The sequence below is a fragment of the Dreissena polymorpha genome, chromosome 2 (assembly GCF_020536995.1).
Source record: "Dreissena polymorpha isolate Duluth1 chromosome 2, UMN_Dpol_1.0, whole genome shotgun sequence".
NCBI lineage: Eukaryota > Metazoa > Mollusca > Bivalvia > Myida > Dreissenidae > Dreissena > Dreissena polymorpha.
Window position 1 is genome coordinate 103,898,490 of NC_068356.1, and position 24,419 is coordinate 103,922,908.

Sequence of the window (24,419 nt, forward strand, 5' to 3'; positions counted from 1 at the left end):
AATGCATAATTATGTTTCATTGGAAAAACAAAAATACTCACTTAAACTTCATTGCTTAAGCTAAATCTTGGTACTGTGCCTAGTTTCAGCACATGTTTACTGTATGTGTTTCAGATTACAGACTCCACCTATGCCAAGTCCCATCCAATACTAGGAATCATTGTCATGGCCTTAACACTCATAAATGTAAGTTGGAGTTTACACTATTGAGAATTGTGTTTCACTGCAAAAATTAGGGAAAAAATAACACTCCAAAAGAATATACCACATGTTTAAGTTAAAAATATTGTTAATAGTTATATAACTTTGAAAACCAGGTAAAGCTTGTGATAAAAATAGATGTGTGAAGCTTTTCAATTATAAAATCATTGTTTATAGTCGCCGTGGCGTAGTGGTTATGGTGTCCACCTAGGAACCGGGAGGTCACTGGTTGGACTGGGAGCTTTATTTTCTGTTTCCCCCAAAGACACCAAGTACTGGTTCTAGTCCCAGGAAAAGGACTTGAGAGCGTTTCAATAAGCCTAGGGCTTTCAATACAATCAAGCTAAAATAAATACATGTAAACTAAACTAAACTTAAATCATTATTTGCCTGTTTATCCTTAATATATTATTATTAATTATTATAATTATTACTTGGCAATGTATACTTTGTGAATAACACAATTGTATTGTTGTCATATGCATATAACATCAATTGTGTTAGTTTTTTACTACTCCTTCATCATTCATTATTAAATTATTAAAATGGTATTGTAGCATTAAATCAGTGTACAGTACAATGAGTGTATGGCTCCAAAAAGAACTAAATATTCACAATATTTTCTCTGTGCAATTCCACCCCCCCCCCCCCCCCCCCGATTTCTGCCTTGTAACCAGCAGATATAATCTAATTGGCATAGATAAAATTAAATCTATTGCCTAGTAAACAAGTAAATTATTATTTTTAGCTCTACTGGTCAAAGGCCTGAAGAGCTTATGTCATGGCGTGGTTTCCATCGTGCGTGCGTGTGTGCGTTATACTTTTTATTGTTTACGCGATGAAGTCCACAGTTTTCATCCTATTCTTTTCAAACTTGCTCAGTGTCTTTATATTAATGAGGACTCGAGCCCTATTGAAAATGGGTTTCATCAGAGTAAAAAGTCCAGAATGATCTCCCTTCAATTTGAGAAAATTGTGAAATAAGGCTTGTTTACGCAATAAAGTCCACAGTTTTCATCCGATTCTTTTCAAACTTGTTCAGTGTCTTTATATTAACAAGGACTCGAACCCTATAGAAAATGGGTTACATCAGAGTAAAAAGTCCAGAATTACCTCCCCTTTTGAATTTGAGAAAATTGTGAAATAAGGCTCGTTTACGCAATAAAGTCCACAGCTTTCATCCAATCATTTCCTAACTTGCACAGTGTCTTTATCTGAATGATGAGTCAAACCCTATTGAAAATGAGCAATATCAGAGTTATAAGTCCAGAATTATCTCCCCTTGAATTTGAGAAAAAAATGAAAATCTTTAAAATTTTGCCATAACTTTTGCAATATTGAAAATTGCAACTTGATATTTGGCATGCATGTGTATCTCATGGAGCTGCACATTTTGAGTGGTGAAAAGTCAAGGTCATCCTTCAAGGTCAAAGGTCCAAAAAAAAAATCAAAGCGGCTCAGAAGGGGACATAGCGTTTCCAACAAACACTTTTCTTTTTTGTTTACATATAAAGTTCTATCCTTTTGAAACTTCAACGGTTGTTTTATATCATCAAGGGCCAGAACCCCATTGAGAGTGAAGAAAATTTGTCCAACTTAATGTTGAAAAGGAGCCATTTGAAGTTTAAATTTTACGTTTCTTCTTGTTTATGCGATAAATTTCCCATTTTGGGTCTGTTTATTTAAAACTTACTTAGATTGTTCATACTATCAAGGGCTTTAGCCGTATTGATTCCAGCCAGTAGAGCGATTCAGGCCCTCATGGGCCTCTTGTTCAAACGGTACCGCTTTTAAAACCGAAAGAAGGATTTTTAGACGTATACACCCATTTCAACAAACGCGATTATTTTTAAGTTTGAAAGCGCAAAAAAGACGGATTTCTACCTTGTAATCACCAGATATATTCTAATTGGCATAGATTAAATATGTTTCTCATTTATACTTAAATTTACTATGCCAAATAAGTTGTGTGGTTTAAATATAAAGATGTCATTTTGGCTCTGACAATCTTTGGCAGAATTATGGCAGTATGGAATATTCAGTCCCAATATTGTTTTCCTTTAACTACAGGGTAAATTTTTAGTTCAAACTTTCACTGTTTAACAACCTCAATGGCCATATGATTGGAAAGAAAGGAATTTGGACTGCAACCAGTTTAGGCTGAACAATGGCTCTTGTCTTTGGTCCACTGTAGAATATATTGAAGATTTGTCTATGTCCTAGCATGTATTGTAGGGGCATGAGTGTCTATGACACATTTCTAACAATGTTTAATTAACCCATGTATGCCTAGTGGACTTTCCCATCCTTCTCAATTGGATCAATTCATGTTCAAAATTAGGGATGTCTAGTATAGTTATTTCTATATTTAGAATATTTCATACATCATACGGCGTCTCATCTAGGTCTACGCTGTTTGCCAAGGCCTTTTTTCTAGACGCAAGGCATAAATGGGTTAAGATTGTTTGTGCTTAAGGGGTATTGACAGTATGTTTGCTCTATTACCAGTATTCCCACTGTATTTTCTGTGTTTGTGCAGCCTATCATGGCCCTGTTCAGACCTCATCCTGGGACCCCAAAGAGACCGATCTTCAATGTGGCCCACACACTGGTGGGAGTTGGTGCTCATGTGTGCTCAAGTAAGTTTCCTGATAATTCCCACAATGTAAGGCTTAAGCCATAAATGAAGGCTTTGGGATTGCTTTAGGTCAATTTTCTCAATGGGTTATAGAGCTTTTGACTGGTATTTCAACATTTTTTATGACAGTGATGAATCCAATCTAGAATCTAGTACAGTAAACCCCATAATTACTAACTTGTCCAACAATAAACGTCAACATATCACATCCTACAAAAATATTCCCTGTTGCATTCTTTTTTCCCAATGAAATAAAATTGTGCCTATGCAATGTTCATTATCCTAAATTAAATAGTTTTTTATAAGTTTAAAAAAAATTATAATGTAGAATTTCTATAACATGATTTTTAGAAATACAGTCGAAACTCGATGGCTCGAACTAGCTTGGCTCGAATTTCCGGTTGGCTCGAACTTGCATCAAAGCACCGATTTTGTATGCCTATATATTAATATAAAATTTTGTCGGATGGCTCGAACTCGCTTGGCCAGAATTATCGGATGGCTCGAACGGTTTTCACAGTCCCGGCTACAGTTTTCACATGTTCTTTTGTTCGGATGGCTCGAACTCGCTTCGGGTCCCAAAAAGTGTTATTTGATTAGGACCGCTTGATTAGAGGAATATACAAATTAATTTAACACCGGTCGCATAAACTGCATAATTAATTTAACACCTGTTTGCTAACATGTCATCGACGTAAATTGATTTGAGTAAAAGATGACATTTTGTATAAGATCTGACATTCTTGTACATGTATATGCTGTATCATAATGGGCATTGGCTGAAACGACTAAATCACTAAAAGCTTCGTTTCTCAAAGACAGTTACGGAACGCAACACAGACGGACTTAATGTCATTCTTCAAAAAATATAAATAAATAAGGAATGTAGTGCTGTCTGGTATGTAAATAATGTGTATATAGTGCTGATGCATGTTTTGTTCTGTAGTGCTCTGTGTTACCTTAAAATGTGCTAAGCTAACACAAGCTGGTATTTACTAAATGCTATTTGTTACTGTTTTAATATATTTGTAAATTAAAGTATTACATGGTGAAAATGTACTGCAGACTTGTTCGTAAACAAAAATCTATAAGAAATCGGATGGCTCGAATTCTGGATTGCTCCAACTATTGTTGCCGGTCCCGACAAGTTCGAGCCATCGGGTTGCAACTGCATGTCATGAGGCTTTTGGCTGTTTTGTCACCAATGTGTAACAGATGCTTATATTGTTCACTAAGTATATTATTAAAATTTTATTTCAGTTGTAAATATTTTCTCCGGAACTGCGCTTGCTGCAGCCAAGACGCCCGACAATGTCAGAATCGTACTTTGGGTGTACGTGGGCTGGCTGTGTATGGTAGATCTGGTCTGTTATATCTACGCATGCAAAACTAAACCAGGTAGGTATAAAGTGTTGTAAAGCAATCTGCTTTTTGTTTGTTCACTTAAAAGAGAATGAGTGCTTAGAGACCTGCAGTGTTTGATTATGTTAACTTAACCAATTTATGCCTAGTGGACTCTCCCATCCTTCTAAATTGGATCAATTTATGTCCAAAATTAGGGATTTCTAGTAATTTTTTTCTATATTTAGAATATTTCTTACGGAAATTCCTTAAAGCAAACAGCACAGACCCAGATGAGACGCCGCATCATGCAGTGTCTCATCTGGGTCTACGCTGTTTTCCAAGGCGTATTTTCTTGACGCTTGGCATAAATGGATTAATATTCTGTCACAGGGGTGTGAATTGTCTGTGGATTTCTAGGTATCTGATTTATACATGGTAATTTATGAGATTGCTGTAAATTTGTAAAAAAATAATAATGTGGGAATAAGAAGTCTGGTATGACCGATTCCGAGTCATATTTCATATGCGGTCAAAGAAAGTCCAAATTTGAAACATCTTTACAGCCATAGACCCTTACAAAAAAAAACATTTTTGTAAAAAATGGGATGACACTGATTTTTTTCCCAATCAAAACCAGTCTTTGAAAATGTTTTGTTATTGTTTATAACTTAATTTTTTGTCACAAACATATTGAAAGAATGCAGAAAAAACTGACAAAAAAAATCACAAAAAGTAATGCTAAAAGTGTATTTGTTTTATTTTATTTAAACTAAAAAAGATTGAAATTGATCTCTTAATATACACTGTAACTCCAATATAAAGCGCTCCGTTATAACGCTGAATCCAATATAACGCGGAGGGTGCTTGGATCCCATTTTTTCTCCAACCTTCCATTTTATTTCTGATTCAAATCCGTATAATGCAACTTCATGTATTTTCAGACAATTCAAAGATGGCGGCAATCACAGTTATGTTGATTGCTTTATTCAACCGTCCGTTGAACCGATTATAGGTTATATTACACTAATTCCGATTCCCATAGGGTCCCATTATAAAACTGACAACTTTAACAGCATTTTTCTTGCCTTTCCGACGTATCAATTTTTCCGAACCTGGTATCATTTTAAAGATGGATCTGTCATCTTCCAATAATTGCAATCAAAAACATACCGTCTCGCAACTTCTAAGAAAGTAAATCGCTGTCGAATGAACCCACCGTAGAAAAACGCGTTTCGGAATCCTAATTTCGACAAAAGCCCCACACAATAGAAAACACACCCTCAAAAGTTCATCTTTTAAGTTAGCTTCCAATCCAAGGCATCAAAGTACTCAAGACACATACAGGATATTACAAATAACCACAAAAGACATGTCTCACATTGTTAAATGGCTTATATTCAAGAAGAGAAAAGGAACTCTTTAGAAATAGGCACTACTTTCGAATGGACCACGGAGGGATACACAATGATTTAGTGTAATGTAACCTTTAAGGGAACTCAACTTTGTCCCATCTTTTTCAAACTTTCTCCACATGAGATTTCAACTATTTCCACAATGAATATGCAATTTCAGTGCATTCGGATGGGGGTAAAGGCCTTAAAATGGCCATTTAAAGCGGTGACTAAATTGGCCGCAGTCAAGTCGGAATGCATGATTTTTAGTCTAAGTGACGACAGCTGATTTTGTGTCTCCAATTATTGTTACGCGTAACTTTTATGGCAAAAACTGGTATCATTGCATGCGAAATTCACCAATATATCAGCAAAAGGCCCAAATAAATGTATTGATTGTGAATCAGTGTACTTGTCTTGATGAAATAGGAGACTTTTTTTTAATTTTAAGCATTTTTTTCAATAAAAAACTCACTGACAGCATATAAAATCATGTTTTTTAAGAAAATTATTATTAAAAGCTTCACTTACAATCTAAACATACACATTGCAATTACAAAAATTAATGCTATTATGATGAGAGGCATAATTTGCAGCTTTCAAGCCGATACAAGCCGGCTACCCAAAATTAACACTTAAAAAGGCGCAAAGCGCTCCTTCAACAGCTTACGACACAAAGTGACACTTAATGCGCATCCAGATAGTCTCTCTCATATAAATAAGTCCTGTTAGCGACATTTGATTAAGTATTCTCTTTAAAATCCAGTGTTGAAAGCGTAAGTTTTGCAAAAATGCCCACAGTCACCATGCAAAAGAGCACGTTTGCTAAGGAATTCCTACGCGAGTGGCCACACTAATGTCGTGGCAGGAAAGTCATTTGGGTGTGATTCCTCTGTAGTTCAGTGTACATTCATTCCACTACCTGGGGATGACTATCAGGATCAATTTTCCCAGCTTGGTGTAGTGTTGACCTTTCAGGATGTTGATGGAACGTCCACAAGCGCTGCACCACTGCGGCCTCTGTTCAGGACACAGAGTCGGATTGAGGTGTACACAAACCCGCAGTCAGGCAATGATCATCCAGACCTTTAATAAAATAAAATATTTAGGCCCCTGAAACTGGCAATTATGTTCAACACTGAGATAAGGAAACACATAGAGGAGACATCATGCCATGGCTTTCTCATTATCGACACGGCAAACTCGAGCAGCTGGGGACTTGGCTCTAAACAAAAACAGGTATGCTCCATCAATGTGAGCAAGATGGCATGTCAGAGTTAAAAAGGGCAAACAAACAGACAAAAGAGATATAAAGGAAATAAGAAATTAAATGCCAGAAGTAATTGTAAGTATTGTTTTTCTGTCTGCAAGGGTTGCTGTGTAAAATAATGCTTAACGCATAGTTTGGCCTGTAGGGGTTCTGCTAGCAAGAACAAATCGAAGTCATATCTGCCCGCGAACTGTAAGCTTGAGATAACCATATCTGATGAAGTACTGCTTTGAAAATGCATTCTGATTGTACTTGAACCAGACCGCATTGACAGCACAAGGCTTCAGACCCCCCAAAAGTGTGAGGCTTTCAATAGTGCTTACCTGATACCAGACCGCATTGCCCAAGACAGTGACTTTCTCCCGGAACTGCACAGGCTGCATCCGCAGCACAATCCTTAAGCTCAATCATGGTCTGGCTAACTCTAAAATAGTGAAATCTGAATTTACAGATGCTCATTGTCTAAAGGTTATGAGTTAATTGCCTATCTTATTAAAAGCAAACACAATGACATGCTTAAGAAGACATGTGCATTTCTGAAAAGACATACAGCTGCCCGATACTTGACTAGGAAAAGGCGCTATGGTCTTCACTCTGAAATTCATTACTCTAAGGGCTTAACAGAACAAAAGCCAGATCTTACAGCTAAATGGCCCCACCTACAGCTAAATATGCTTTATAGGTTGAAAATAAAGTTATTTGTCTGAAGAACTAGTGCTATTAACTCATCAGCTATGTTGCTCCACTGGAAGCAATTATGTAAACATAGTGTATTTATGGAAATACCTAGTCTACCACCTGCTGCGCACCACTACGTCCACTGTAAATACACAGCTAAGTTAGTACTTTAACGAACAAACTGAAATTCATGTGTTAATTAAACAATCAGTATGATGACTCACATTGAAATCATGTCCAGTGCACCAGTCAGAGCAAGACAGCTAGCGGATTGTTGACCATCTACGGCTCAAGGACAAACGGTCAGGCCTACAAACAAAGAGAAAAATGGCATAGATGGGCTGCATGCATGTAATTTGGCATATTTTTCATCTTGCTCTCCACCTGAAACTTCAATCTAGGGACATGATAATATTTACATTTAAGATTTGTTGGAAATGTTACCCTTACTTGTCCATACCAGGTCCCCCACCCATCCAGAAGAGTCCAAAACCACCAAAAACATCCATTTGGACCAAAATATTGACATCTCTCATCTATTTTAGCACCCAAATCATCAAAACATTCATTAAAATTCATTTCTACTTGTCTCGCTTGCAGACGAATCCATGTGACCTTGACATTGCAGTAAATGTGCTTTTTAAAGGTTATATTACACTAATTCCGATTCCCATAGGGTCCCATTATAAAACTGACAACTTTAACAGCATTTTTCTTGCCTTTCCGACGTATCAATTTTTCCGAACCTGGTATCATTTTAAAGATGGATCTGTCATCTTCCAATAATTGCAATCAAAAACATACCGTCTCGCAACTTCTAAGAAAGTAAATCGCTGTCGAATGAACCCACCGTAGAAAAACGCGTTTCGGAATCCTAATTTCGACAAAAGCCCCACACAATAGAAAACACACCCTCAAAAGTTCATCTTTTAAGTTAGCTTCCAATCCAAGGCATCAAAGTACTCAAGACACATACAGGATATTACAAATAACCACAAAAGACATGTCTCACATTGTTAAATGGCTTATATTCAAGAAGAGAAAAGGAACTCTTTAGAAATAGGCACTACTTTCGAATGGACCACGGAGGGATACACAATGATTTAGTGTAATGTAACCTTTAAGGGAACTCAACTTTGTCCCATCTTTTTCAAACTTTCTCCACATGAGATTTCAACTATTTCCACAATGAATATGCAATTTCAGTGCATTCGGATGGGGGGTAAAGGCCTTAAAATGGCCATTTAAAGCGGTGACTAAATTGGCCGCAGTCAAGTCGGAATGCATGATTTTTAGTCTAAGTGACGACAGCTGATTTTGTGTCTCCAATTATTGTTACGCGTAACTTTTATGGCAAAAACTGGTATCATTGCATGCGAAATTCACCAATATATCAGCAAAAGGCCCAAATAAATGTATTGATTGTGAATCAGTGTACTTGTCTTGATGAAATAGGAGACTTTTTTTTAATTTTAAGCATTTTTTTCAATAAAAAACTCACTGACAGCATATAAAATCATGTTTTTTAAGAAAATTATTATTAAAAGCTTCACTTACAATCTAAACATACACATTGCAATTACAAAAATTAATGCTATTATGATGAGAGGCATAATTTGCAGCTTTCAAGCCGATACAAGCCGGCTACCCAAAATTAACACTTAAAAAGGCGCAAAGCGCTCCTTCAACAGCTTACGACACAAAGTGACACTTAATGCGCATCCAGATAGTCTCTCTCATATAAATAAGTCCTGTTAGCGACATTTGATTAAGTATTCTCTTTAAAATCCAGTGTTGAAAGCGTAAGTTTTGCAAAAATGCCCACAGTCACCATGCAAAAGAGCACGTTTGCTAAGGAATTCCTACGCGAGTGGCCACACTAATGTCGTGGCAGGAAAGTCATTTGGGTGTGATTCCTCTGTAGTTCAGTGTACATTCATTCCACTACCTGGGGATGACTATCAGGATCAATTTTCCCAGCTTGGTGTAGTGTTGACCTTTCAGGATGTTGATGGAACGTCCACAAGCGCTGCACCACTGCGGCCTCTGTTCAGGACACAGAGTCGGATTGAGGTGTACACAAACCCGCAGTCAGGCAATGATCATCCAGACCTTTAATAAAATAAAATATTTAGGCCCCTGAAACTGGCAATTATGTTCAACACTGAGATAAGGAAACACATAGAGGAGACATCATGCCATGGCTTTCTCATTATCGACACGGCAAACTCGAGCAGCTGGGGACTTGGCTCTAAACAAAAACAGGTATGCTCCATCAATGTGAGCAAGATGGCATGTCAGAGTTAAAAAGGGCAAACAAACAGACAAAAGAGATATAAAGGAAATAAGAAATTAAATGCCAGAAGTAATTGTAAGTATTGTTTTTCTGTCTGCAAGGGTTGCTGTGTAAAATAATGCTTAACGCATAGTTTGGCCTGTAGGGGTTCTGCTAGCAAGAACAAATCGAAGTCATATCTGCCCGCGAACTGTAAGCTTGAGATAACCATATCTGATGAAGTACTGCTTTGAAAATGCATTCTGATTGTACTTGAACCAGACCGCATTGACAGCACAAGGCTTCAGACCCCCCAAAAGTGTGAGGCTTTCAATAGTGCTTACCTGATACCAGACCGCATTGCCCAAGACAGTGACTTTCTCCCGGAACTGCACAGGCTGCATCCGCAGCACAATCCTTAAGCTCAATCATGGTCTGGCTAACTCTAAAATAGTGAAATCTGAATTTACAGATGCTCATTGTCTAAAGGTTATGAGTTAATTGCCTATCTTATTAAAAGCAAACACAATGACATGCTTAAGAAGACATGTGCATTTCTGAAAAGACATACAGCTGCCCGATACTTGACTAGGAAAAGGCGCTATGGTCTTCACTCTGAAATTCATTACTCTAAGGGCTTAACAGAACAAAAGCCAGATCTTACAGCTAAATGGCCCCACCTACAGCTAAATATGCTTTATAGGTTGAAAATAAAGTTATTTGTCTGAAGAACTAGTGCTATTAACTCATCAGCTATGTTGCTCCACTGGAAGCAATTATGTAAACATAGTGTATTTATGGAAATACCTAGTCTACCACCTGCTGCGCACCACTACGTCCACTGTAAATACACAGCTAAGTTAGTACTTTAACGAACAAACTGAAATTCATGTGTTAATTAAACAATCAGTATGATGACTCACATTGAAATCATGTCCAGTGCACCAGTCAGAGCAAGACAGCTAGCGGATTGTTGACCATCTACGGCTCAAGGACAAACGGTCAGGCCTACAAACAAAGAGAAAAATGGCATAGATGGGCTGCATGCATGTAATTTGGCATATTTTTCATCTTGCTCTCCACCTGAAACTTCAATCTAGGGACATGATAATATTTACATTTAAGATTTGTTGGAAATGTTACCCTTACTTGTCCATACCAGGTCCCCCACCCATCCAGAAGAGTCCAAAACCACCAAAAACATCCATTTGGACCAAAATATTGACATCTCTCATCTATTTTAGCACCCAAATCATCAAAACATTCATTAAAATTCATTTCTACTTGTCTCGCTTGCAGACGAATCCATGTGACCTTGACATTGCAGTAAATGTGCTTTTTAAAGGTTATATTACACTAATTCCGATTCCCATAGGGTCCCATTATAAAACTGACAACTTTAACAGCATTTTTCTTGCCTTTCCGACGTATCAATTTTTCCGAACCTGGTATCATTTTAAAGATGGATCTGTCATCTTCCAATAATTGCAATCAAAAACATACCGTCTCGCAACTTCTAAGAAAGTAAATCGCTGTCGAATGAACCCACCGTAGAAAAACGCGTTTCGGAATCCTAATTTCGACAAAAGCCCCACACAATAGAAAACACACCCTCAAAAGTTCATCTTTTAAGTTAGCTTCCAATCCAAGGCATCAAAGTACTCAAGACACATACAGGATATTACAAATAACCACAAAAGACATGTCTCACATTGTTAAATGGCTTATATTCAAGAAGAGAAAAGGAACTCTTTAGAAATAGGCACTACTTTCGAATGGACCACGGAGGGATACACAATGATTTAGTGTAATGTAACCTTTAAGGGAACTCAACTTTGTCCCATCTTTTTCAAACTTTCTCCACATGAGATTTCAACTATTTCCACAATGAATATGCAATTTCAGTGCATTCGGATGGGGGTAAAGGCCTTAAAATGGCCATTTAAAGCGGTGACTAAATTGGCCGCAGTCAAGTCGGAATGCATGATTTTTAGTCTAAGTGACGACAGCTGATTTTGTGTCTCCAATTATTGTTACGCGTAACTTTTATGGCAAAAACTGGTATCATTGCATGCGAAATTCACCAATATATCAGCAAAAGGCCCAAATAAATGTATTGATTGTGAATCAGTGTACTTGTCTTGATGAAATAGGAGACTTTTTTTTAATTTTAAGCATTTTTTTCAATAAAAAACTCACTGACAGCATATAAAATCATGTTTTTTAAGAAAATTATTATTAAAAGCTTCACTTACAATCTAAACATACACATTGCAATTACAAAAATTAATGCTATTATGATGAGAGGCATAATTTGCAGCTTTCAAGCCGATACAAGCCGGCTACCCAAAATTAACACTTAAAAAGGCGCAAAGCGCTCCTTCAACAGCTTACGACACAAAGTGACACTTAATGCGCATCCAGATAGTCTCTCTCATATAAATAAGTCCTGTTAGCGACATTTGATTAAGTATTCTCTTTAAAATCCAGTGTTGAAAGCGTAAGTTTTGCAAAAATGCCCACAGTCACCATGCAAAAGAGCACGTTTGCTAAGGAATTCCTACGCGAGTGGCCACACTAATGTCGTGGCAGGAAAGTCATTTGGGTGTGATTCCTCTGTAGTTCAGTGTACATTCATTCCACTACCTGGGGATGACTATCAGGATCAATTTTCCCAGCTTGGTGTAGTGTTGACCTTTCAGGATGTTGATGGAACGTCCACAAGCGCTGCACCACTGCGGCCTCTGTTCAGGACACAGAGTCGGATTGAGGTGTACACAAACCCGCAGTCAGGCAATGATCATCCAGACCTTTAATAAAATAAAATATTTAGGCCCCTGAAACTGGCAATTATGTTCAACACTGAGATAAGGAAACACATAGAGGAGACATCATGCCATGGCTTTCTCATTATCGACACGGCAAACTCGAGCAGCTGGGGACTTGGCTCTAAACAAAAACAGGTATGCTCCATCAATGTGAGCAAGATGGCATGTCAGAGTTAAAAGGGCAAACAAACAGACAAAAGAGATATAAAGGAAATAAGAAATTAAATGCCAGAAGTAATTGTAAGTATTGTTTTTCTGTCTGCAAGGGTTGCTGTGTAAAATAATGCTTAACGCATAGTTTGGCCTGTAGGGGTTCTGCTAGCAAGAACAAATCGAAGTCATATCTGCCCGCGAACTGTAAGCTTGAGATAACCATATCTGATGAAGTACTGCTTTGAAAATGCATTCTGATTGTACTTGAACCAGACCGCATTGACAGCACAAGGCTTCAGACCCCCCAAAAGTGTGAGGCTTTCAATAGTGCTTACCTGATACCAGACCGCATTGCCCAAGACAGTGACTTTCTCCCGGAACTGCACAGGCTGCATCCGCAGCACAATCCTTAAGCTCAATCATGGTCTGGCTAACTCTAAAATAGTGAAATCTGAATTTACAGATGCTCATTGTCTAAAGGTTATGAGTTAATTGCCTATCTTATTAAAAGCAAACACAATGACATGCTTAAGAAGACATGTGCATTTCTGAAAAGACATACAGCTGCCCGATACTTGACTAGGAAAAGGCGCTATGGTCTTCACTCTGAAATTCATTACTCTAAGGGCTTAACAGAACAAAAGCCAGATCTTACAGCTAAATGGCCCCACCTACAGCTAAATATGCTTTATAGGTTGAAAATAAAGTTATTTGTCTGAAGAACTAGTGCTATTAACTCATCAGCTATGTTGCTCCACTGGAAGCAATTATGTAAACATAGTGTATTTATGGAAATACCTAGTCTACCACCTGCTGCGCACCACTACGTCCACTGTAAATACACAGCTAAGTTAGTACTTTAACGAACAAACTGAAATTCATGTGTTAATTAAACAATCAGTATGATGACTCACATTGAAATCATGTCCAGTGCACCAGTCAGAGCAAGACAGCTAGCGGATTGTTGACCATCTACGGCTCAAGGACAAACGGTCAGGCCTACAAACAAAGAGAAAAATGGCATAGATGGGCTGCATGCATGTAATTTGGCATATTTTTCATCTTGCTCTCCACCTGAAACTTCAATCTAGGGACATGATAATATTTACATTTAAGATTTGTTGGAAATGTTACCCTTACTTGTCCATACCAGGTCCCCCACCCATCCAGAAGAGTCCAAAACCACCAAAAACATCCATTTGGACCAAAATATTGACATCTCTCATCTATTTTAGCACCCAAATCATCAAAACATTCATTAAAATTCATTTCTACTTGTCTCGCTTGCAGACGAATCCATGTGACCTTGACATTGCAGTAAATGTGCTTTTTAAAGGTTATATTACACTAATTCCGATTCCCATAGGGTCCCATTATAAAACTGACAACTTTAACAGCATTTTTCTTGCCTTTCCGACGTATCAATTTTTCCGAACCTGGTATCATTTTAAAGATGGATCTGTCATCTTCCAATAATTGCAATCAAAAACATACCGTCTCGCAACTTCTAAGAAAGTAAATCGCTGTCGAATGAACCCACCGTAGAAAAACGCGTTTCGGAATCCTAATTTCGACAAAAGCCCCACACAATAGAAAACACACCCTCAAAAGTTCATCTTTTAAGTTAGCTTCCAATCCAAGGCATCAAAGTACTCAAGACACATACAGGATATTACAAATAACCACAAAAGACATGTCTCACATTGTTAAATGGCTTATATTCAAGAAGAGAAAAGGAACTCTTTAGAAATAGGCACTACTTTCGAATGGACCACGGAGGGATACACAATGATTTAGTGTAATGTAACCTTTAAGGGAACTCAACTTTGTCCCATCTTTTTCAAACTTTCTCCACATGAGATTTCAACTATTTCCACAATGAATATGCAATTTCAGTGCATTCGGATGGGGGTAAAGGCCTTAAAATGGCCATTTAAAGCGGTGACTAAATTGGCCGCAGTCAAGTCGGAATGCATGATTTTTAGTCTAAGTGACGACAGCTGATTTTGTGTCTCCAATTATTGTTACGCGTAACTTTTATGGCAAAAACTGGTATCATTGCATGCGAAATTCACCAATATATCAGCAAAAGGCCCAAATAAATGTATTGATTGTGAATCAGTGTACTTGTCTTGATGAAATAGGAGACTTTTTTTTAATTTTAAGCATTTTTTTCAATAAAAAACTCACTGACAGCATATAAAATCATGTTTTTTAAGAAAATTATTATTAAAAGCTTCACTTACAATCTAAACATACACATTGCAATTACAAAAATTAATGCTATTATGATGAGAGGCATAATTTGCAGCTTTCAAGCCGATACAAGCCGGCTACCCAAAATTAACACTTAAAAAGGCGCAAAGCGCTCCTTCAACAGCTTACGACACAAAGTGACACTTAATGCGCATCCAGATAGTCTCTCTCATATAAATAAGTCCTGTTAGCGACATTTGATTAAGTATTCTCTTTAAAATCCAGTGTTGAAAGCGTAAGTTTTGCAAAAATGCCCACAGTCACCATGCAAAAGAGCACGTTTGCTAAGGAATTCCTACGCGAGTGGCCACACTAATGTCGTGGCAGGAAAGTCATTTGGGTGTGATTCCTCTGTAGTTCAGTGTACATTCATTCCACTACCTGGGGATGACTATCAGGATCAATTTTCCCAGCTTGGTGTAGTGTTGACCTTTCAGGATGTTGATGGAACGTCCACAAGCGCTGCACCACTGCGGCCTCTGTTCAGGACACAGAGTCGGATTGAGGTGTACACAAACCCGCAGTCAGGCAATGATCATCCAGACCTTTAATAAAATAAAATATTTAGGCCCCTGAAACTGGCAATTATGTTCAACACTGAGATAAGGAAACACATAGAGGAGACATCATGCCATGGCTTTCTCATTATCGACACGGCAAACTCGAGCAGCTGGGGACTTGGCTCTAAACAAAAACAGGTATGCTCCATCAATGTGAGCAAGATGGCATGTCAGAGTTAAAAAGGGCAAACAAACAGACAAAAGAGATATAAAGGAAATAAGAAATTAAATGCCAGAAGTAATTGTAAGTATTGTTTTTCTGTCTGCAAGGGTTGCTGTGTAAAATAATGCTTAACGCATAGTTTGGCCTGTAGGGGTTCTGCTAGCAAGAACAAATCGAAGTCATATCTGCCCGCGAACTGTAAGCTTGAGATAACCATATCTGATGAAGTACTGCTTTGAAAATGCATTCTGATTGTACTTGAACCAGACCGCATTGACAGCACAAGGCTTCAGACCCCCCAAAAGTGTGAGGCTTTCAATAGTGCTTACCTGATACCAGACCGCATTGCCCAAGACAGTGACTTTCTCCCGGAACTGCACAGGCTGCATCCGCAGCACAATCCTTAAGCTCAATCATGGTCTGGCTAACTCTAAAATAGTGAAATCTGAATTTACAGATGCTCATTGTCTAAAGGTTATGAGTTAATTGCCTATCTTATTAAAAGCAAACACAATGACATGCTTAAGAAGACATGTGCATTTCTGAAAAGACATACAGCTGCCCGATACTTGACTAGGAAAAGGCGCTATGGTCTTCACTCTGAAATTCATTACTCTAAGGGCTTAACAGAACAAAAGCCAGATCTTACAGCTAAATGGCCCCACCTACAGCTAAATATGCTTTATAGGTTGAAAATAAAGTTATTTGTCTGAAGAACTAGTGCTATTAACTCATCAGCTATGTTGCTCCACTGGAAGCAATTATGTAAACATAGTGTATTTATGGAAATACCTAGTCTACCACCTGCTGCGCACCACTACGTCCACTGTAAATACACAGCTAAGTTAGTACTTTAACGAACAAACTGAAATTCATGTGTTAATTAAACAATCAGTATGATGACTCACATTGAAATCATGTCCAGTGCACCAGTCAGAGCAAGACAGCTAGCGGATTGTTGACCATCTACGGCTCAAGGACAAACGGTCAGGCCTACAAACAAAGAGAAAAATGGCATAGATGGGCTGCATGCATGTAATTTGGCATATTTTTCATCTTGCTCTCCACCTGAAACTTCAATCTAGGGACATGATAATATTTACATTTAAGATTTGTTGGAAATGTTACCCTTACTTGTCCATACCAGGTCCCCCACCCATCCAGAAGAGTCCAAAACCACCAAAAACATCCATTTGGACCAAAATATTGACATCTCTCATCTATTTTAGCACCCAAATCATCAAAACATTCATTAAAATTCATTTCTACTTGTCTCGCTTGCAGACGAATCCATGTGACCTTGACATTGCAGTAAATGTGCTTTTTAAAGGTTATATTACACTAATTCCGATTCCCATAGGGTCCCATTATAAAACTGACAACTTTAACAGCATTTTTCTTGCCTTTCCGACGTATCAATTTTTCCGAACCTGGTATCATTTTAAAGATGGATCTGTCATCTTCCAATAATTGTAATCAAAAACATACCGTCTCGCAACTTCTAAGAAAGTAAATCGCTGTCGAATGAACCCACCGTAGAAAAACGCGTTTCGGAATCCTAATTTCGACAAAAGCCCCACACAATAGAAAACACACCCTCAAAAGTTCATCTTTTAAGTTAGCTTCCAATTCAAGGCATCAAAGTACTCAAGACACATACAGGATATTACAAATAACCACAAAAGACATGTCTCACATTGTTAAATGGCTTATATTCAAGAAGAGAAAAGGAACTCTTTAGAAATAGGCACTACTTTCGAATGGACCACGGAGGGATACACAATGATTTAGTGTAATGTAACCTATAATCGCCTCGAGCTTAAACAACACCGACAGCTAATTGGTGTTAATCTGTTGTGTAATGTCAATAAAGGTGTGAAAAACTCGCGTGTCAGTGTTTATTACATGTATTCCTCATCAGAGCGGTTCAGTGCGATAATTTCCATAATTTAAGTGCAAGCGGGATAGTTATACAATTCAAGTAATTCAAAACGATTGAAACATTCTTTCTTTTATATGGTTGCAGTTTGACTATATTAAATGAGCGGCTGTGAAATATACTGCCTACTGTATAAAACAACTTTTTCTGTCATTTTATTATCATTCTAGTATTATGTCATTTAATCTCTTTCAGTTCGTGTATAAGAAATTAAATAATGCAGACGATTTATTTACATGCGAACGCAGTGTACCGGCAATTGTTAACAGAGTTTCACTTTCATTTTCGCGCGGTATCAGAAAGTCCCCGGGAAACACGTTTTTTGCATGCGTATGACGCAATATAACAATTTTTTGTACATGAGTCGTATTGCATTCAATCTAAATTTAAAGTTGCTCGTCCAATGAAAGCTCTGCCCCATAATGCACTGTACTCTTAACACTTCTGAAAATGGCATATATGCGTACGGTTGTGTTTACGAATTTCTTAAACATATATCGTCATTAATGTTCAAGATTTTTATTTTTAAGTGATGTTGCAATTTTATTGGATTATCGGATAAATGTGCACATACGAAAAGCGGTATGTATACTGTTATCGATTCGATTCGGTTTATATGCATGTATTTGCGTCAACACAGCATGGCAATATACATGACCTATATTATAGGCTATTCTATACCTGTTTTTTTTATAGCGCCCTGCAGTAAATGAGCTCAAAACCTATAACGCGGATCCGTTATAACGCTGTTTCGCGGCTTGGACCCCATTGACCGCTCTATATTGGAGTTACAGTGTATTCTCTTTTTTTTGGCTTATTGCAATCATTTCTTCAATTCTCAGTAGACCCTCTATACGCTAAATAATAAAAATAAATCTTCTTGTAAACTTAAGCTAAGTGTGTATCTATGTCTGTCACAACAGTTGTATTACCCTGTAACACTGTTATGGGCATCTGGTTGTTCAAAATCTATCTTAAGAATTTTCACACCCCAAAATCTTTGTGTTAATTGCTTTTAGTAAGCACATCACATCTTAAATGTAGTTCATTATCATTTCAAAGTGGTCACTTGTATTATCCTCTTTTTTGTTCTGTATTCCGTTCTTTGTAATTTCTGCTCAATTCTCATCCCGCATGGACAGTAGTTTCTGAAAATCTTGTTTGTTTGCATTTTTGTCACAGAACCAAAATGTGTGAAAGGGACATTGTCAATCTTTAAGAGCTTGTACAAGGTGTCTTAGTTGGAATTTTTGTAAGAAATATTCTTAATATAGAAATAAATATTCTAGACATCCCTAATTTTGGAATTAAATTGATCCAATTTAGAAGGATGGGAGAGTCCACTATGCATAAATGGGTTAAATGATACAACATCTCATTGGTTGCACTCTCCTTGCATTCTTTCTCTTCAAAGCATGTTTTTATAATGTTTCATTAATGTATTCATGATTACAAGGTGATCATCAAGGTTATCTGAAGAGATGGTTACATGTAGGGAATTCTTTGTCTTGCTGCTGCTACATTTGTGTTATTGGATTTATTTTGATATAGTTTGATTATGTTTTTAACTGTATAGCGTCTGTCAAAAAAGCGCAAACTGTGCCTACTGCTGAAGCTGATGGAAGCCCAGCAGGTATTCTATGCATACATTCAGAGGCTCGTCAATTTGTATGCGCCCCTTTGAAGAAGAGGGGGTATATGGTTTTGCATATGTCCGTCCGTCTGTCCACCAGATGGTTTCCGGATGATAACTCAAGAACACTTAGGCCTAGGATCATGAAACTTCATAGGTCCATTGATCATGACTGGCAGATGATCCCTTTTGATTTTCAGGTCACTTGGTCAAAGGTCAAGGTCACAGTGACTTGAAATAGTAAAATGGTTTCCGGATGATAACTCAAAAATGCTTTTGCCTAGGATCATGAAACTTAATAGGTACATTGATCATGACTGGCAGATGACCCCTATTGATTTTCAGTTCACTAGGTCAAAGGTCAAGGTCACAGTGACTCGAAACAGTTAAATGGTTTCCGGATGATAATTCAAAAATGCTTACGCCTAGGATCATGAAACTTCATAGGTACATTGATCATGACTGGCGGATGACCTCTATAGATTTTCAGGTCACTTGATCAAAGGTAAAGGGCACAGTGACTCGAAACAGTAAAATGGTTTCAGGATGATAACTCAAGAATGCTTATGCCTAGGATCATGAAACTTCATAGGTACATTGATAATGACTGGCAGATGGCCCCTATTGATTTTCAGTTCACTAGGTCAAAGGTCAATGTCACAGTGACTTGAAATAGTAAAATGGTTTCCGGATGATAACTCAAGAGCGCTTATGCCTAGGATCATAGGTACATTGATCATGACTGGCAGATGACCCCTATTAATTTTCAGCTCACTAGGTCAAAGGTCAAGGTCACAGTGACTCAAAACAGTAAAATGGTTTCCTGATGATAACTCAAGAATAATTAGGCCTAGGATCATGAAACTTCATAGGTACATTGATCATGACTGGCAGATGACCCCTATTGATTTTCAGGTAACTAGGTCATAGGTCAAGGTCACAGTGACAAAAAATGTATTCACTCAATGGCTGCCACTACAACTGACAGCCCATATGGGGGCATGCATGTTTTACAAACAGCCTTTGTTATAAAGAAATTATGTAGCTTTTATCCCTCACTATATGTATTGATAGTTTACATGTTAATTTGTTAGTATAATAGAGCTTCTTCAAATTGCTTGGCATATTACTGTCATTTCTTCAGCAGAGGTAAATGAAATCCAAGCCTTACATTTACATTATACATGTTTATTTTAACCATTTAAAACCATATACTCGTGCAATAATATGATATAAGCAGAAGTTCGTAAATTGCAAGGAATATAAATTAAACTGAAATATAGAGAAATAAAATAACAATAGCATTAGATATATAAAGCAAAAGTAAAAAAACTACAATACAATTATGTTAAATGTCAATCAATATTTTTGAAATAGTTTTGATATTTTGTATAAGCTTGAATTTCCTACGCTAGGCAATTCTTCTTCTTCTATCTCTTGCTTATAAATAATATATATTTTATCCAGGATTTCATTTTCTGGCCTATCTTGATTTGTGAAATGCATGAGACTTCCTTGAAACAGAATATATCATCAACTTGGACAAGAGTAAGCCTGTGAAAACTGCACTGGCTGAGTTGAGATGATGCCATGTGCAGAATGCATTCTACTCTGTTAACAAGCCTTGTGTTATCAAAGCGCTAAAGGCACTGAAGTTGTTCGCTGTTGTCGTCCTTGATTAGCTTGTGCACATTGCACAGGCTAATCAGTGTGCACAGGCTAATCTTATTTGACATGCATAAAGCCCCGTTTTCCCTGAAAGCAGCCAATATGTACGGATTTCAATGATAAACACTAGACTGGCCAATGTCGTCTTACAAGCTGGTAAATACACACACTGCAGTAGTAGAGCAGACGCTCCTAAGCATTCGTCATCTGCAGTGCAGACAGGCAGTGGTAATCGTTCCTAGCGTAGTGAGTTACCATCCTTAGCGTAGCTAAGCACATACTGATTTGCAAAACATGCTCTGTAAATTTAGTCGGCAGCTAACGCGACCAATTAAAAATGGTCAACATGATATCAATGATAACACTTAGGTACTGATTTCAGTCTTTACCATACAATACAGGATGATCTTCAATCAATTGTTGTAGGTGGAGACACAGGGAAAATGCCCATCCTAGGATCTAGTAAATAATCCTCATACTTTATTTTTTTATTAATTATTATAGTTATTCTTTAAGGTGGTGTATCCCTAATTTAATATAAAATCAGCAATGCACATTTGGGTAAGTGTATACAACTGGTTCAGAAAACTCAACTGCAAATAGTTAATAGTTCAATGATATTGAATACATTTAAATATTAGCAAACTGTACAGCGCAAACTTTTTTATCCTTTAATATGTATCAATATGTAAAAGATAATAAAAATGTCATTGCTTTTAACTGCAAGTACAGGATGTGATTCTTAGGCAAGGTTTTTGCTAATCCTGTTAGAAAGGTATATTTTATTCTAGAGGGGCTCATTTGTTAGTGTAAGAAAAACATACAGTATGTAAAACATTTGCAAAACTGAGGGATTTACATTACTTTTAACAGCCCAGAGATCGAATTATTATGCCCCCCTTCAAAGAACATTGTATATTCTTATATATATTGTTTTGCTGGATGTCAGTCAGTCTGTGTGTTGGTCGGTCTGTCTGTCAGTAGACCAGTTCGTTTCAATAACTGGTCAACAAATTGACCGAATGACTTGATACTTCACATGTGCATTGGCAGTAGATGAAACCCATCAAATTGGGGTCAAAGGTCAATGTCACTATCACACTAAGTGTGAAAATCATTTCTGATCAATAACTCATCAACGAATGGACTGATTGGCTTGATACTTCACATGTGCATTGGCCTTGGTCAGTAGATGCCGTATTGGGGTCACTAGGTCAAAGGTCAAGGTCATTGTCACAATAATTGTGAAAATCGTTTCCGATCAATAACTTGACAACAAATTAACCAATTGGCTTGATACTTCACATGTGCATTGGAGTCGGACAGTAGATGACCCCTATTGAAATTAGACTCACAAGGTCAAAGGTCATTGTCATTATCACAATGGAAAGTCCTTTCTGATCAATAACTTGGCTTGATACTTCCCATTTTCTTTGGCCTTGGACAGTAGATGACCCCTATTGAAATTGGGGTCACTAGTTCAAAGCCCTGATTGGGGGGCATATGTCTCCGACGGCGAAACTCTTGTTTATATAGAAATAACAAATTTGTTTCTGAATTAATTATGAATTATATACTTATATTTGATACCATGTAAAAGTTTGTAATAGTAAGTATGTAATCCCTGGAATGATGCACACAATGAAAAGATTGAAATAATTTAGGATTGAAATGTTTTAAAGGATACACTACCTAAAGAAAACTTGCCATGGTTTACACATATAGCTGACCAATGTTAATCTGACACTTGTGAACTGTATTAGCATAAATGATAAGGTTTTAACTGTAAAATTATTTTTATTTGTTTCTGTCAATGAACATGCTTCACTATTTTATTCCATACACGTACTGCGTATAGATACAACTCAATTTCAGTACAAAATGTTAACATCATGTTTTATTTTTAATGACATAATTACTTAAGGTTTGAAGGCAATAAATATCCAACATAATCCATGAACACTCATTCTTGGTTTGTTTTGCAATCAAGGCTTTACACCAAAGGGAGTAAATTATACTGTGCACTTAGCTGACATTGATTTTTCCTTTAAAACGCTCATGCAATAAAGCCGTACAGATGTTGTTATTACTGTTAAGCTATGTTTTTAACGATGAGCACTTATTCACAAAATGATATCCCCCATCATGTCCCAATTAGAGTATTGTATTTTTATCAGCTAACCATACACTAGAGCGAAGAGGATATATGCAATTATAACATTAGGACATGTGTTCAACGTCTGTTTGAAATAGTTTCTGTGATTTTTTCCAGTTGAATATAAACATATTGACTTTTTGTTCCTGATATATACTGTGAATTAGTTGCAGATTTTCTTATTAACCATACATTATGAATAACAAACACATGGTGAATTTTTATACCCCCATTACCATTGGAAATGGGGGCTTTATTGGAGTCACTTTGTCAGTCTGTTTGTCGGTCTGTCCCGAAATCTTGTCCATGCAATAACTATGTTGTTTATTGTTAGATTTTTAAATCATATAATTACAACTTCTGTCAAAATTATATGAATGCTGCATTCTGATTGGATAATTTGTTCACGTGACAGGTTTTTCATTTTCAGATGAACCCACGTCGTTTGCAAATTTAGACATGAATATTCATGGTGCTACTTTCTGGTCATAAACAAGTTGCCAAAATGACGTTATGTTTTGCGCGAAACTTCATAGCGTTGTTTTTTATTGGTCAATAGCGAGTTATATTTTTTGCGCGAACTTAAACAATATACCCGTTTGACAGAGATGGAACCCAAACTGAAAATAGATTCATACGCTAGATTGCAAAGGACTTTTATGACCCTTGCCACGATAGAATTTCAGATTTAAGATCATTTTGTGTTGTAGTTATAACAATTGAATAGCATTTTTCTGCATTTCATCGGTGTATGAACTGTCGGGAAAAATACACCTAATTTATGCATAAACGCCGTCTGCTTCTGTAAAAACGGCCATAAATGAGCTTGTCCGGGCCATAACTTTGTCATTTATTGTGAGATTTTAAAATCATTGGAACTTTGTTCACCATAATTGGACGGTGTGTCGCGTGAAAGAATTACGTAGATATCTCCAAGGTCACACATTGAGTTTAAAGGTCAAAAATTGCCATACATGAGTTTGTCTGGGCAATAACTATGGCGTTCTTTGTGAGATTTTAAAATCATTTGGCACATTTGTTCACCATCATTGGACAGTGTGTCGCGCAAAAGAATTACGTCAATATCTCCAAGGTTAAGGTCACACTTTGAGTTCAAAGGTCAAATATGGCCATAAATGAGCTTGTCTGGGCCATAACTATGTCGTTCATTGTGAGATTTTTTAATCATTTGGCACATTTGATCACCATCATTGGACGGTGTGTCGCGCGAAAGAATTACGTTGATATATCCAAGGTCAAGGTCACA

The 24,419-nt window shown here is 37.2% G+C and overlaps 1 protein-coding gene and 1 long non-coding RNA gene across 13 annotated transcripts in view; one reads left to right on the top strand and one right to left on the bottom strand.

Annotated features, from left to right (window-relative positions):
* Positions 1–24,419, top strand: part of LOC127868335 (putative ferric-chelate reductase 1) — a 93,944-nt gene that overhangs the window by 53,938 nt on the left and 15,587 nt on the right. For 3 of the 6 annotated variants that reach the window (XM_052409999.1, XM_052410000.1, XM_052410001.1), the window contains 5 exons: positions 115–186; positions 2,741–2,840; positions 4,100–4,237; positions 19,273–19,329; positions 21,424–21,459. In XM_052409999.1, coding sequence (XP_052265959.1) covers positions 115–186; positions 2,741–2,840; positions 4,100–4,237; positions 19,273–19,329; positions 21,424–21,459 — 403 coding nt within the window. The remainder of the gene's footprint in view (positions 1–114; positions 187–2,740; positions 2,841–4,099; positions 4,238–19,272; positions 19,330–21,423; positions 21,460–24,419) is intronic. The other 3 variants (XM_052410002.1, XM_052410004.1, XM_052410005.1) reach the window with 3 other exon arrangements.
* The window catches only part of LOC127868338 (uncharacterized), a 153,429-nt gene continuing 135,059 nt past the window's right edge, over positions 6,050–24,419 (bottom strand). For 2 of the 7 annotated variants that reach the window (XR_008044084.1, XR_008044083.1), the window contains exons 2-13: positions 16,666–16,750; positions 16,087–16,187; positions 15,416–15,579; positions 13,693–13,777; positions 13,114–13,214; positions 12,444–12,607; positions 10,721–10,805; positions 10,142–10,242; positions 9,471–9,634; positions 7,747–7,831; positions 7,168–7,268; positions 6,050–6,660 (exon numbers count right to left, since the gene is read on the bottom strand). This is a non-coding gene — a long non-coding RNA (uncharacterized LOC127868338). Of the gene's footprint in view, positions 6,661–7,167; positions 7,269–7,746; positions 7,832–7,972; positions 9,635–10,141; positions 10,243–10,720; positions 10,806–10,946; positions 12,608–13,113; positions 13,215–13,692; positions 13,778–15,415; positions 15,580–16,086; positions 16,188–16,665; positions 16,751–16,891; positions 17,215–17,932; positions 17,952–22,916; positions 22,940–24,419 lie in introns of those variants that run through there. The other 5 variants (XR_008044081.1, XR_008044082.1, XR_008044085.1 and 2 more) reach the window with 5 other exon arrangements.